General features: G+C 47.0%; 1 protein-coding gene across 1 annotated transcript; it reads right to left on the reverse strand.

Moving 5' to 3' along the window:
- Positions 1 to 928: 928 nt before the first annotated feature.
- On the reverse strand, positions 929 to 13,616 carry ETV4 (ETS variant transcription factor 4). The gene is made up of 12 exons (XM_074162709.1): positions 13,572 to 13,616; positions 13,391 to 13,484; positions 13,166 to 13,213; positions 10,921 to 10,974; positions 7,181 to 7,304; positions 6,447 to 6,605; positions 5,809 to 6,053; positions 3,591 to 3,665; positions 3,417 to 3,485; positions 2,881 to 3,050; positions 1,720 to 1,821; positions 929 to 1,150 (listed from the first exon to the last, which is right to left on the reverse strand). Exons 1-12 carry the CDS (start codon positions 13,614 to 13,616, stop codon positions 929 to 931), a joined length of 1,407 nt encoding a protein of 468 aa, XP_074018810.1.
- Positions 13,617 to 14,235: the final 619 nt, after the last annotated feature.

A 14,235-nucleotide genomic window follows, 5' to 3' on the forward strand; every position in this document is an offset into this window, starting at 1 on the left:
TTCTTTTCTTGCCTCAAATGATTTTCTAGCCAAGCCCAGGATGGCCACACTCAAGAGCCTGACAGGTCTTCAAAGATCTTGAGGATGTTTGTTGAAGAAGTTGTTCAGTTTGGAAAAGCTACAACACTACAATGAACTGGTGGCTCAGGCCTTGCTGCCTCCTGCAATCCATCTACCTGAAAGTGACATTGGCTTTGACCTGTGCCCCAGACCAATGCAATCAGGTAGCTCTGTAGTTCCCCTAAATCGTATGTTGTGCCATGTACTGCAGGACTGCTCTAATCCTGGCCAGAGCCCCCAGCTACCCAGCTCAGACAGGGTGCCCAAATACCAGAGAGCCCTGGCACAAAGAGTTACGAGCAAGGAGGTGGTAAGGCTGGAGCATGTACATACAAGACAGCAAGTATTCTCCATTCCCACAAAGCAGTTCACAGGGAAGACAAGACTGGTCTTGCAGAGGTGAGTCCATGTGGGTGAGAGCCCTCCCTTGCTGAGGGCAGGTTATACAGAGGTTCAGTACTGGAGGAATCGAGTCAGAGCAGCATTGTAGGATCCTCATATCTGAAAAAAAAGCCCAATAGGACAGCATCTCCACCCTCACCAATGAGAGGGACTGACAGGCTCGTTTGTTCCAGCTGGAGGCAGCAATTATCCAATACACTGCTGAAGCTGCAGCTCGGCTGCTCAGATGTCTGCATCGCTGAGAATGAGTTCCATCCTGACAAATGAGGGTACTGTCACAAGCACACGAGAGCCCTGTCAGGTGATTATCCACATGTGTACCTGAACAGTCTTCTTGACCAAAGCAGGTATTCATAGTCTAGTGCTGCTCTAGGCTAGCCTGGAAAAATGCTTGTACTGATTGAATACGAACCAGATATCTCCTTATATACACGAGCAAGGGTGGGACAGTGTGCCCCCAGCAGTGCTAGTACGGGTAGCCTTTGCTGTAAAGCTGTGGAGGGAGGCTCCCAAGGTCTGGCAGATAAGCGGTGTTCTCATCCAGGTGAGAAAGGGGCACTGTGTCCTCCTCGCTGATCTGCCGGTCAAACTCTGCCTTCAGAGTTGGCCGCTGGTTATCAGGGAAGGCCAGAGAGAACAAGGCTTCAGGCTCACACACAAACTTGTACACGTAGCGCTCTCCAGCCACCTGCAGGGAAGATATGAGATGGACGCTGCAGGCACACAAGCAGCACTAGGCAATGCTCCTCAGCAGTGGAGAAGGCTTGCAAAAACATTTGGCTGCACTGGCCCATCTGGTCTCCTGTGGAACAGCTCCTGGGAAATGGGATGCTGCCAGCTGACTCTTTGTCCAGGTAGCAACAGCATCGACAGTCCCTGACATGTCTGTGCTGTGACATAGCTACACTAACAATTATCCTCTCCAGTGTCCTGGATCTGGAAGAGACCATCCCTGCCACACAGGACCAACCCCCAGGCAGCCTTTCTCTCACCAACAGCAAGTCTAGACTATATGTTCCTGCAGCTGCACAAATTCCAACTCTCCTGACTGCAGACATATACAGAAAAAGACAGAAATCACGATTCCCCTTTGTTTTATTTCCTGTATGTTGCCTAGATTCAGTTCCTTTACACCTTCTTGTTTTAAGTGCTGTAAAGAGAAGTTATGGGGAAAGAAAGCTCAGGATGCCTGGCTAGCTCAAGTGCATTCTGTATCTATCTAAAGGCATAAAAACTCCATCTGCTTTGCAAACTGACCTTCTGCATGATGCCTTTCTCGTAATAGTAGCGAAGGGATCGGCTCAGCTTGTCATAGTTCATGGCCGGACGGTTCTTTTGGATACCCCACAGCCTGGCTACCTGTAGAATAAAGCACCCCAGCGCGTGAGTCTGTGAACCAACCCAAAGGCAAAAGAACATTATCCAGCTGATTTTCTTTTGAGGAATGGTACCATGGCCCATAGAAATATTTACAACATTTAAATTATAGACTCAAACAATAATTATTTAGGAACTTTTCAACAAGAAGAGTAGAACTCAAACTGAAGCACCCTGTATCACAGAGAGGCGTTCTCCTTGCCCACTACAGACCTCATTTTCTGTCACTACTTCTCCTTAATGTCCAGTACTCTGAAAGCTTGAGGTTGCTAAAGCTGTTTCATCCTATATGACACTTAATATATTGTCAAGGATGACATTTTTACCAGGAGCCCAAGTATAAGGGAACATCTTCACTGGAAGACCTATGTGCCTTTCTTCCTCCTACTACGTGATTTTCAGCTTTGTCCATGAGACTCAGAAATCTGTTGTAATCATATGTCAGCCCACCAAAACAACTCATCTGCACTGAAAGCGCCCATAAAGATTGATGTGTAGCAAGAACAGTGCTAAATGCAACTCTAATTGGAGCAAGATATGAACACATACTACAGGTGCATCTGCCGGATATTGTCAGATATCATTGGGTTTTTTGGAACATGGCAGCATCAGAAATTACACCTTAGTTAATGTAATTTTGATATACAAATATATTTAGACTAGGACATAGTTTCTTCCAGATTTTTATGAAAACTTCTGTGATCTGTAGGGCTCAAAACTCCAAACCTCACTGTCAGCCTCGAGTATGGAATGTGATAAGGCAGCACAAGTCACTGCAAGCTTGAGAGTGAAGTGTCTAGGGAAATGGAGGCAGTGGGTAATTTGACTCACTGCATTGCTGAGACTCTAAACTTACAAGCAGCCTTTCTTAAAACTGATATTTTTGACCTCTTTTAAAAACCTTGACTTGCTGCAGGGTCCACCGAGTACCACTGGTAGGCAGGAGCCTTCACAGGGCAGAGGAAAAGTCACTTGGGAATTTGCAGCCTCAGAAATGCTGGCTGCTCCCCCGGAGCCTGTAGAGAAGCTAAATGGTTTCACCTCTTCTGGCTCAATGAGCTTGAACTCCATCCCTCTACCAGTCCAGGCAATGAAGTGGGAGTTGGTTGGATCATCTAATAAAGCCACAAGAAATTGCCAGAGCTGGAGAGATCCCCGTCTCTGGTATGGAGGTCCTTCCCGGTACCCTCCGGCTTCCTGCTTGATGTCTCCTGCTGAGAAGAACAAACAAGGTGTCTCTAAGGGTAACAGTGCAAAAACAGTTGCAAAAAAAAATGCACATCTCACAAATGTTTACCTGGAATATTTCAGATCACATAAAACAGAGTGGCTAGTTCACCAGCAGCTCTTCCAAGAGGAGCTCTGGTGAACATCACAATTAAGCTACTTATGCTAGATGGCCTTTTTGCCGTTAAAAAAGCTCAAGAAATGGGATACCAAAAAGTCAGGTATGAACCACAGCTAACACACCTGCAAGAACACAGTGTAACGAACTATGTAGACAGTGGCCAAGTGGCTAGCAAAGATGATGGGTAACCCTATCTTACACCCAAACTGCAGGCCATTCTTTCTCCAACCTTCAAATTTTTCTGGAACAACACAGACATCATCAGTAAAGGACCTCATCTGCTTGTCATAGCTGCAGCCTGAAAGAGAAAGCCACATAGTCATAGGCAGTCACAGACAAAGACAGGATGGTGCCAGAGGGCAATGCAATGCAGGGAAAAGAAGAGAGTCACTGAGTTTCTTACCTAATGTATCTTCTGTAGTTGAATGGCTTGGATAACTCTCAACATTTATGTACATGGAAGGACAGCCGGGAACATCTACAGAACAAGCAACAAATGCGTTTAATTAAAAAGCAGAGGAGGCAGAATGATCTTGCTCTCCGTAGGTGGATAGGTAAGTGCAGCTGTCTAACCAACGTCCTCTTAGAGCCCTGTGAAAGGGTTAGCGGCAGACTGATAACTTTATGTATCAGCCATCCCACCACAACTTCATCATGCAGATGGAGCACAAGTCTTATGAGGAGTGGCTGAGGGAACTGGGATTTTTTTCCAGGACTACTATGATGGTGTTAATGGAGAGCAGCAGCATTTGAATGTTTACTACAGCCAGTGTCTCACAAATGTCTTTTCATATGTGTTAAGTCTCTCTGGCTTTTTCACATCGTGATAGGGCATTCTCACAAACAGTTGCGAAAACATAAAGGAAAAAATAGCCTGAGTTTGAAAAGAAGCAGGAAGTCTTTTCATTATCTCTGTGCAGCATATATTGTTGTCTGGGCACTGCAATTTGTATCTTCTGTATCTTGCATTTTCTGAATCAAACTTATTTTCCATCCGCAGCTGAAATGGAAACTGTAACTGGGAGCTTTGGAAAGATTTACCTTACATTTCCCTCATACTCCTGTGTATAGCCATTGCTTTCTGTAGACATTTTGCTGATGCTAAGGGCAGAAGGGGACTCTGAGCTGACAGACTGTGTATTATTACAATCGTAAAGCATTCTTCTGGGCTTGCACATTTTCTTCCCCTGTCTGGACAGAAGGACCCAGTGGAAGTGTAATATCAGCATAGTCACAGTGGTGGATTCTACACCCTCATAGGAGCTTTTTATTTGTTTCTGCTAAAGGAAACAATTCAAAATGTCCATTAACACACCATGAAACCAGAAGTAACATTCCCTCTAGAACAGGGTATTGTGATGTCAGGGTAGCAAGTCTTTGGACAGATCAGCTGAAAAAAGAATATTTATCCCTTGTGGAAAAATAAGAGGATTACCTGATTGGTCTGGTATCTAGAAAGCTACTTTTGGAATCATAAACTTTTTTCTCTTGTGATCCTCTGAAATCTCTGCTGTCTGCTCTGTGTACCCTGTTTCTATGGGAAGCAGAAGGTGGAGGTTGACACTACAAGAGACACAGAGCAGCACTTTTGCACGTGGCTGAGTGCTCTGTGCTTATGCCTGTCCTTGGAATTGGCCAGTTTATTGTTAGCCACTCAAGTCTCTTTAGACTGTTTTAGTTTTAGACTTTTAGATCTGTTAGAACAAAGCTGGTTTATCTTCTGTGGTAAGCTCCAAAGTGGAGCATCAGGTGTCTCTGTGACCTGCTGCAGCCAATTTCCAGTGGGTGTCAGCTGCCGGTGAGAGACCTCAGCAGCAAGAGCTGACACCCACCAGCGGGGCTGGGCGAGCAGCATCTTTGCCTCCATTTTGTGAATTAAATTCTTCTGCCTCCAGTCAGGGAAAAGGCACAGGGCCAGACAGCGTCAGGAGCTGCAGCTCAGGGCTGTGCAGTGCAATCTGTACACCCAGAGCAGTTTTCTTCTGCCAGCGCTTGAAGGTCCCCTCCTGTTGCAGAGACCCAAGGCAGTTTTTCTGTACAAGCACCAACATATTTGATTCCTTCCTTTCTGCTGCCATTTACAGAACGTTTCAGTATAATTTCTTCAAAGTTGACCTCACTTCTTTCCCTTTCTACAACCTACCAGCTCACACATCTACCTGAAGACAAAAACTCCCTGTGAAACTGGGAATGCCTTTTTCTTTATTTCTGATGGCATGAGTGGGCTAATTACGAATATTGAGAGTCTCCCCAATGGCTACTTATTCCCTTGGAAAAAAATGCATGCCTTTAATCTAATGGGTTTATCATCACCTGCTAGCTCTTATATCTTATTAAACCTTTCCAATATATACCACGAAGTCCTTCTCAGAACACAATATGGAAAGTGAATGCCCCAGCCTTCTCTTGGATGCAGTTTCAGCGGACAGTCTGGCCCAAGCCATGGCACAGACAGAACTGTTCACATTTCCTGCCCCACGGCCAGTTTCCCAGATCACACACACTCCTGAAGATGAACTAGTATTGTTTCAAAGCCCGAAGACCACCACTGTTCACCCAGGAGGTTGGTCACCCTCACTGATGCCTGGTTTATGCAGTCAGGAAGATCTAGTTCTGCCTACCTGAGTCATAGATGTAGTCCACCTGCTCCTGCTTGACCACCACAGCTGCTGGGTACTGACGGCTGCTGCCTGCCCGGTTTGCTTGCTCATACTGTGAGTCGTGGTACTCCTGTTTGAAGCCCTGGTGAGGGTACTGGAGGCAGGGCTCAGACATCGGGCACTGGTGGGCAACAGGATCTTCCTGGGCCATGCCCTGGGAGGAGGGGAAGGAACAGCACATCTCCACAGGTGGCTGGTATGCAGAGCTAGAAGAGGGGAGAGGACATGGGATGGCTGCTTTCTTGGCCCTTTGATCTCAGCCTGGATGCAGGGCTGGCTGAGAGACAGAAAATTCCTCGGCCTCAGCCTGTGTCTAGGGCTGTAGGAGCTGCACACAAAGCTGGGGAAAGGAAGTGACCCCAAAGAAAGATGTTTCTGAGAGCAGCTACACAGCCCATCATTCACAGAATCTGATGGGCTTAAGGTTAGAGACTTCTTCAAAACCTAGGCAGCAGTGGTGGGTCCCATGTACTTCGGGGGGATCCTGTGATTGCTGGAAACTGAGCACTTTAATCTGGATGCTGCAGCCCCTCCTCCCTGAGTCACCAAGGAGGGCAATCCTTCTTGCCAATGGCTGCCTGCTCCTGGCAATAACTCACCTGTTTTGTTTGAGGTATCCACAGCTGGATATGGGGTGGGATGGCCCCGCAAGGGTCAGGAAGCTCCTGTCCTGCCTAGGGAACTGTTGGACCGGTGACTGTATCGGGGTTCCTGGATTGGGGGACTTGATTCCAACTTGTCTGGGTTGATCATAGGCACTGGGACAGTCAAACAGATATTGGAGCATTACAGTTCTCCAAGAAGGACTTGTGGCAGCACCTGGGGAGAACGCGTCACAGGCAGACACGCTGTCCCTCTGTGCAGCCACCTAGGCCAGAAAACTCCCAGCATAAACTCCTTCCTTTCTGATTATTAGTTGCCTTCATGCACAATAGCAATAACCCTTCAAGCAGAAAACTGCGGAAGGTGTCTGTGCTGAAGAAGCCATACTATAACTCAAGCAAGTAGCTGGGACTGTGGGCAACAGCATCAGGAATCTCCTTGCGGGACAGATTTTGGAAAGCAATGGAGAAAGAGGCACGTGACAGATATCAAGGCTGGTCTTAGCATCAGGACAGTGAGGAACAGCACTAGGGAGAAGAAAAAAGAGGCAAGCCCAGATCTACTCTGCACAGGTCTGAGCTGACCCACTGGTTAATTTGTGTTGCAGCCCATGTGCAGCCCTTACCCAGCAGACAGACCAGGTTGTTGTCATAACACTTCACTATTAGATAATGCAGTAGCACTTGATTTCGTAACAACTCCTGTCCCTCCCCTGTGTAAGCTGCCTTACCTGGCGTAAAGGCAGTGCTCGCCATTGTGGTACTGGAATGGCTGCTTGTGGTTGCAGGACAGCTTGGGGTCTGAGGAGGGACTCTGCGGCTCCTTTTTAATCTTAGCAGGACTGTGAAAAGCTACTGAGGGAGAGAAATGAAAGACCAAGTTGGCACTTTTCTTGTTTACGGAGATATTTTTATCAGCCAGTAAAAAGTCAGTTGAGATGCCACCACCTCACCCTTGTTGAGGTGGCTCTGAGAGAAACAAAATACCGATATGCAGAACTGTTCACTGGACTGTTCTGAGCTCTGCCCTTGATTTAGTAAGGTCTGTATAATACATCAACCTTAAAAGACCAAATCTAAGGTAGTGTTAACATGCTCCACGATAATCCAGAGCACTTTGAAAAGGATTTAGAGTGGGTATTTCCTAACCTGCTCAGGGCTGGGACAGACATTTTCTGTTATTTCATAAGGGGGCGCACACACATACTCTATTTTTCATCACGTAAAAGCAAAGTTTTGATTTGCATCACACAAAATACTTTTTCATTGACATACCTGGCAAGCGCGTCTTGTGAGTAGTATTACCATGTAGCACTGCATTGAATTATAATGCACTAATATGATGACACATTTTGTAGACGTAGCTACAAAAGCTGAAGGTTTTCTGTGGGGAAAATACTATTATATGTATTGCATACTATTACAGGCTGACACCGGGCTAACTTGCTCACAAACACATCACACAATTAGCGCTTTAAGAAGCACCTAACCAATTCAGATAGGTAAAATCGCTTTTCCAAAGGAATTGCATCAGTGTTACAGCACAGTTCAAAACAGAATTCTGACTTCTAAATCCTTGCTTTCACTATAATATACCTCAAAGTTTGAAGAGCAGCTTGCAGTCCTCTCAGTAGCCTCCCTTTGAAGAGTCTAATTTCATTAATTGTATCAGGTTTATATTTCAGCACTCAGGAAAAAGGCCAGGCCCTTTTACAGGATACTGTGATTCCTGGGCAGGAGGCTGCCATACTCAGCAGCTGCCTGTTTCATCTCCAAACGCAGTTTTCCCTTTGTTGGATCTCTTCTGTGTTAACAGTACAACATCCCTGAATGTGGGACTGGGAGAATCTCGTACCTGTTGCGCTCATCCAAACCACCAGTGACAGTCCAGAAAAAAAGTTAAAAGGTTCCTTTTCATTTTCAGTGCACTGTTCTGTGGTCGTAGCCTGATGCAGATGAGGAGCAATATTTCTGGGCTGGTTAGGATTTCATGAATAACAAGTGTGGGTTGCAGTTTACAGCACAAGGAAGTAGGATGTGGGTATTGTTACTTCTTATGCTTAATTAAATCCAGCAGGGAGCAAAACTTCCTTCACTAGTTCCTGAGAAAATCTTATCCTGGCTGAAGGACACGGTAAGCATCTTCTACTTTGCCTCTGGGCTCTGCTGCTGCTGTTAGGTCACTGACATTTAGGAAGGAAAGAAAAGTAACCCGAGAAAGGTACATAGGTCTAGGCTTGTTTTTCAAACAAGGGAAATACCTGCCCTCCAAATCAAAACTGTAAGCTTTTAATAAGGCTTGCTCCAGTCCTCCTCGGCTTACTCCCACCTCTTCAAGCTGACACGATGCTGCTTACAAAGCCTGGGATGTTCAGAGCTGTGGTTACAGTTTAAGGATGGAAAGTAACATCCTCATCTGTTAATACCTCATATTTTTGCTGACTTTATTTTGGGACTGACCTGAACTGTGTATGCACCAGCTGTCCTCAAGCCATTCTCCTTCACATAAAGCTCTAATTGTCCCTTCAGAAGTGCTGCAGCAAGCAGCTGTCAGAAGGGCTGCTGCAGTCTCTATTAGCACAGGATATTAAGGCCGCTTTCTATTGTCACCATCCCTCGCCAAAATTAATTTTCTCAGCCAGAGGGGAAAAAACCCAACCAAACCAACCCAAACCTGACTCCTTTTGCCTGCCTTCGGTTTGAGCCTACACTAGAAAAGCCCATCTTTACGTCATGCCAGCACCCAAAGGGACTCAAACTGCTTGACAGAATCAATATAAATAAACGAATTCATAAGATACCAGAGCATTATTTTGTTTCTGGCTCCTAGTCCTTCTCAGGGACAAATGGCTCAGCCAATTCTGGGGCTGCCTGTTCACAAACAACTCTTGGCACCATCCAAGCTGATGGCAGGTGTGAGTGTGCTGACCCGGTGGGGCTGCCCCACGCCAGGTTGCATTCAGTATCCCAAGCATGACACTACTGCATCTGTGCAAACAGCCCACGCCCAGGGAAGGGCTAAAAGATAAAAGAGTCTTTCTATGTCTGGGGCATCCATTTCCCTTCTGTCTGCAGCAGTTCTTTACAACGTGTAGAGTAAACATATATAGAACCCATCTAAAAGTACTGATGTGTCAGCTGAGTCTCAGGGGAAAAAAAAATAATAAATTGCTCTGTCCTGTACACTGAACTCCACTGAAGTGTCAAGAAGCTAGATGTGCTGGGAGCAGCCAATTCTTTGCAGCCCCTAGTAGGTGGAACAGGCTATCTCATTCAACTGGCTCATTCATTCATTTATTCAAAGTGAAACACGGGACCAGCCCTCTCCTCAGTTCTAGGTCAAAAAGAGGAAGAAACAAGATATATGACTGAGAACAAGCCCAGCTGTGCTGCAGGGGAGAGCCCAGGGGAAGGAGATAGACAAGAACAACCAGTAAAAGTGCTTCATTTTAGTTTTCATGGGGAAAAGTGCCCTTGGGCAGAGAGGGGTATCAGCATAGGAAGGGCACCAAAGTTGACTGCACCAGCTTTAAGTGGACATCTCTACTCTCAGTTAGTTGCCAGACACGTATATACCCAGGGAACCATAAGGCATCTTCTTGTAGCATTGACATGCTTGGCAAAAGTCAGGCAAAAGTCATGCTTGGGAAAAGTCAGGCTTGCAACACAGAGCTATTCAGAATAGTCTGTATTTACTTCAGGCGCGTAGTCTTAGCTCACCATCAGCTTCCAAATGAAACGGTGGCATGCTGTGAGGTCTGGCTTAAGCAGGACTGGTGTGAAAAAAGCAGAGCTGTGTGGCCATTGAGTGGAAGGTTCCTATACATACACTTGTACCTGTGCAACGTTCAGCTCCTTTGTAAGGTGAAGTGCTTTGACCAGTTGTACAGCCTGTACACTCCTGTGCGAACACACACAATCTGTCCAGTGGACAGTTCCTAAGAACAGAGAGCAAACAGGCTAGCGAGCACAACTCTTCAGGGATATTTTGCCCTTGTGCTATGCCAGGCAGCAGACAGGCCCATCATCTCACAGAGGCCCTGCTGGCAGCAGATGCTCAGCCAGAGGCCACATAGGTGAGTGGAGCCCCCAAAAAAGCACCTGCAAGGAGACACAGCACCAATAATTGCATGTACAGTCTAATTCCTTTTGCTTTGGGAGGAGTAATAGCACAAATTTTACCTTTGATTGTCACAGTAATGCATTTTCTCAGCTGTTCAGGGGTGTCTAATTATTCACGCGTACACCTACTAAAATACACATCTGTTGAAATCACTCTGCGTAAGGGACTGTGGTAGTTACCACCTCACAAAGATACTTTTGTATTGTCCGGATGTAGACAGCCTGGTTTTTTGTCACCATCACGAGTACCTTAGTCTCAATGTCTGTGTGTTGCATTTATTTATTTGTTTGGTTTAAGTGTATCCTGCCCTTCTCCCCTGAGATGTGCGACCGCCCCCATGCTACTTACAGTTTTCTGAATGAAAGTCAGGCACAAATTGCTCATCACTGTCTGGAACCTGAGCTGCCAGGGGAGAAAGGGAAGGCGGGAGGAGGGAGGAAAGAGGGAGGGGGAGAGAGAAAGGGGAGATTTAGATTTGGCACTTTGTATGGTATAATTAACAGTAAGGCAGAAATAAGTCTATGCTGGAAAGATCTGAGCTATGTGCTGGGATGCACTTTAGTGACTAAGGATAGTTTCCCTCTGGGATTAATGATTACAGTTCTTCTGCCTGCAGATTTACCCCTTAACAGCCTGCCAGTTTCTTTCTTCCTTACCTTGGAAATAAGAACAGCAGCAAGTTTATTAGCTCAGGGTTCACAGTTTTCATTAGAAACATAACATGCAGGGATTTTTAAGCATTTAGCATAGGAAAAACAACTAATACATTTGGAAAGGCTATGCCAAAGTGATGAGTAGAACAGGAAACATCTATGCCTTCATATACAATCTTTTCAGTAGCTCCAGCAGCAGTGAATGGCTTGGCACTAGCGGAATAGGCTACAGCTTGTAAATCAGCAGAAAGAGAACATTTCAGAAGAAAAAAAATAAAATTATCCAGTAGCAGGAGGGGGAAGTTGTTAATAGTGTCTTGCATGTATGTGTCATTTCGCAAATGGGAAATGTAAGAGGAAGTGCTGGCGTAGTCACAGAGAACGTGACAGCAAATAGCTGCTCTTTCCCCACAAATCAGTGCAGTAAAGCTTATTTCTAGGTGCCTGCCCTGTGGACAGCACTGTTAGTACAGCTCCAGTATAACAGCAATGTCTAGGATATTTGAGTATTTCCAAGGTTGTCTAAAAAAGATATCTGAAAGTCGGCAGAGGCCTCATTTGCCTTGGAACAGCCTACCTCACTGGAACAAGTTGTCCCTGAATGTGGTAAGCAGTGAAATAGTTAACAACATTAGCTTCTTAGTATTAAGAAGCTTCAGGCTTAATACTTCCGTTAGACAAACTGGTGAGGCTCTTGTGTGTTTGCTGACTTGAAGAGTCAGCAACACACTTTATAAGTTGAGCCTCTTCGTGACTCAGGGGTTCATATTTATTCTGGCGGAAGTGGCAGTTGCAAGAAGAAAATTTAAATTTTTGTATTAATTATCTACTTCATATAGTTGCAATACAGGTAGACATTTTCTTGTTCTCCCCAAACCAGCATCTATACTTAAAACAAGTGGGATACCTAATCAGACATTTAAAGCCCAGCCCCAGGTTTATTTTAGTCACTCAGACTGCATGCATCAATGTGTGCCTTGCCATCTCCCACACGGCTTTCAAGATCTGGAGCACCATAGCTAAGCCTTTCTGACTAAGGATACACATTTTACACATCATTTACTAATCATGTATAATAGCAGATTAGCTCTTCCTATACAGTGCTCTGAGACAATGTGTGACCTTCCCTTCACCCCAGGATACTTATGAATTCATTCTACAACACTTTGCTGTATATTGTAAGAGATTCTACACAAATTCTTTAGAATAGTGAGCTAGAAATATTAGAAAGCCTATAACTGAAAGTCCACCAGAAATCAATTCTGAGGCAAATTTATCTCATTGGCAGCTCAAGGTTTTTGAAGATTTAAGAGAAACCAGTCTCAAGCACGTGCGCGTGTTTAGCAGATCTATTAGATGACCCACAATTAATACCTATTTTTCACTATAGCAAATTCACTGTACTGTTTAAAACTAGTTTCACTTGGAATTAACAGGACTCCGTGGGATTTGAAGTTTTCTCTTCCTTGAGGTCAAAAAGCAAAACAATTTAGACACCAAACTGAACAGTATGTAAATTCCGGGAAGGTCCTTTCAAAGAATTAACTTAAAAAGAGAAATTAAAAAAAAACAAACTTGAGAAGCACTTTATTCCCCAAATTAAAAGAATAGCTTATTGTTTGTTTAAGAAAATATCGACGTTCTGGCAAGCAACAAAGATAAGTGACAAACGAGCATAAAATTCAACCAGTTACAAGTAGCCTGAAACGAAAATTGTAACCAGGAAAGTGGGCCAGTTGCCAAGTTGCATTCATAAGCAAATACCCAGTACAATAGTGTGATTCATGCGTCTTCATTTACACAAGCCAGAGGTTGGCGAGTCTGAAAAAAATACTTAGTGTTTGGAGCTAGGCAAACAAAGCAAAGGATCAGTACAAACATCAAAAGACAAACAACTGAAATTCCAATAAAAGAAAACAGAGCAGGGGGAAGGACCCTACCTTCTGTCAGCCAAGTCTCCTGGAACTGGCTCAAGTCCTGGAAGAGGTCTGCATGAAAAGTGAAAGGTTTCCTCAATGGAGCGCCGGGGAGGGACAGCGGGATGCTCCAGCGACGGAGATGCCGGGCGGAAGGAGGAGGTGGGGGTGGAGGCGCAGGGGGAGGACTTGGTCGCTGCCCAGAAGCCTTCCCGTCCCCATCCCTCCCTCCACCCCGGCGCCCCTTACCTTCCGAATCCCGTGCCGGCGGCAGCCCTGGCTCCACGGGTCTCTTCCTAGCGCCCATCAGAGCTCCGCCACCCGGAGCCTGGCCCGGAGGCTGCTGCGGAAGGAGCAGATCAGCGCGCGGTCCCTGACCGGAGCGGGCCCCGGCCCGGAGCACCCCGCGCCCGGCGGAGCCGCCGCTCACCTGAGGGAAAGTGAACGGCACCTGCTGGTCCAGGTACCCCTTCATCCTGCCGCCTGGACGCTGCCTCCGCGGGCGCGGGGCCAGCGCCTCTCGGCGGGCACCTGCGGAAGGCAGCGGCCGGGCCGGCCCCGAGAGGCGGCCGCCTCCCGCCGAGGTCAGCAGCGGGACGGCCGGCGGGCGGGCAGCGCGGCTCCCCGGCGCTCCCGCCGACCCTGAGAGGCGGTGATCGCGCCGCAGCTGCCGAAAGTTGGGATACGAGGCGGGACCGGTCCCGCCGGCGCCCAGCCGGGCCGAGCCCCCGCCGCCCCGGGCCGGCGGGTCCCCGCCCCTCGCCCGCGGCCCGCGCGGAGCCCGGGGCCGCCCCGCCCCGCCGCACCCTCAGGCCGCCGCGCGCCCCGGGGCGGGCTCCCATTGGCGCATCGCCGCGCTCGGGGACCCGGCGCGGGGCTCCTTTGTTTCATTCACTTCGTGAATGGAGCTCGGCGTTGGGACACGCCCGCCAATCCCAGCTCTTTTTGGCCCGCACTCAGTCAGAAGTGGGAGTAGCTTTAGCCTTCAGGGCCAATCGCATCGCAGTACTCTGGAATTCATTCAAGGCCGGAGCTCCCATTCATAAGAAAACCTCCCGAAGTTCATTCATGAAAGGCGGCAAAGGCGCTCCGGC

Source organism: Numenius arquata, chromosome 23, assembly GCF_964106895.1.
Source record: "Numenius arquata chromosome 23, bNumArq3.hap1.1, whole genome shotgun sequence".
NCBI classification, from domain to species: Eukaryota; Metazoa; Chordata; class Aves; order Charadriiformes; family Scolopacidae; genus Numenius; species Numenius arquata.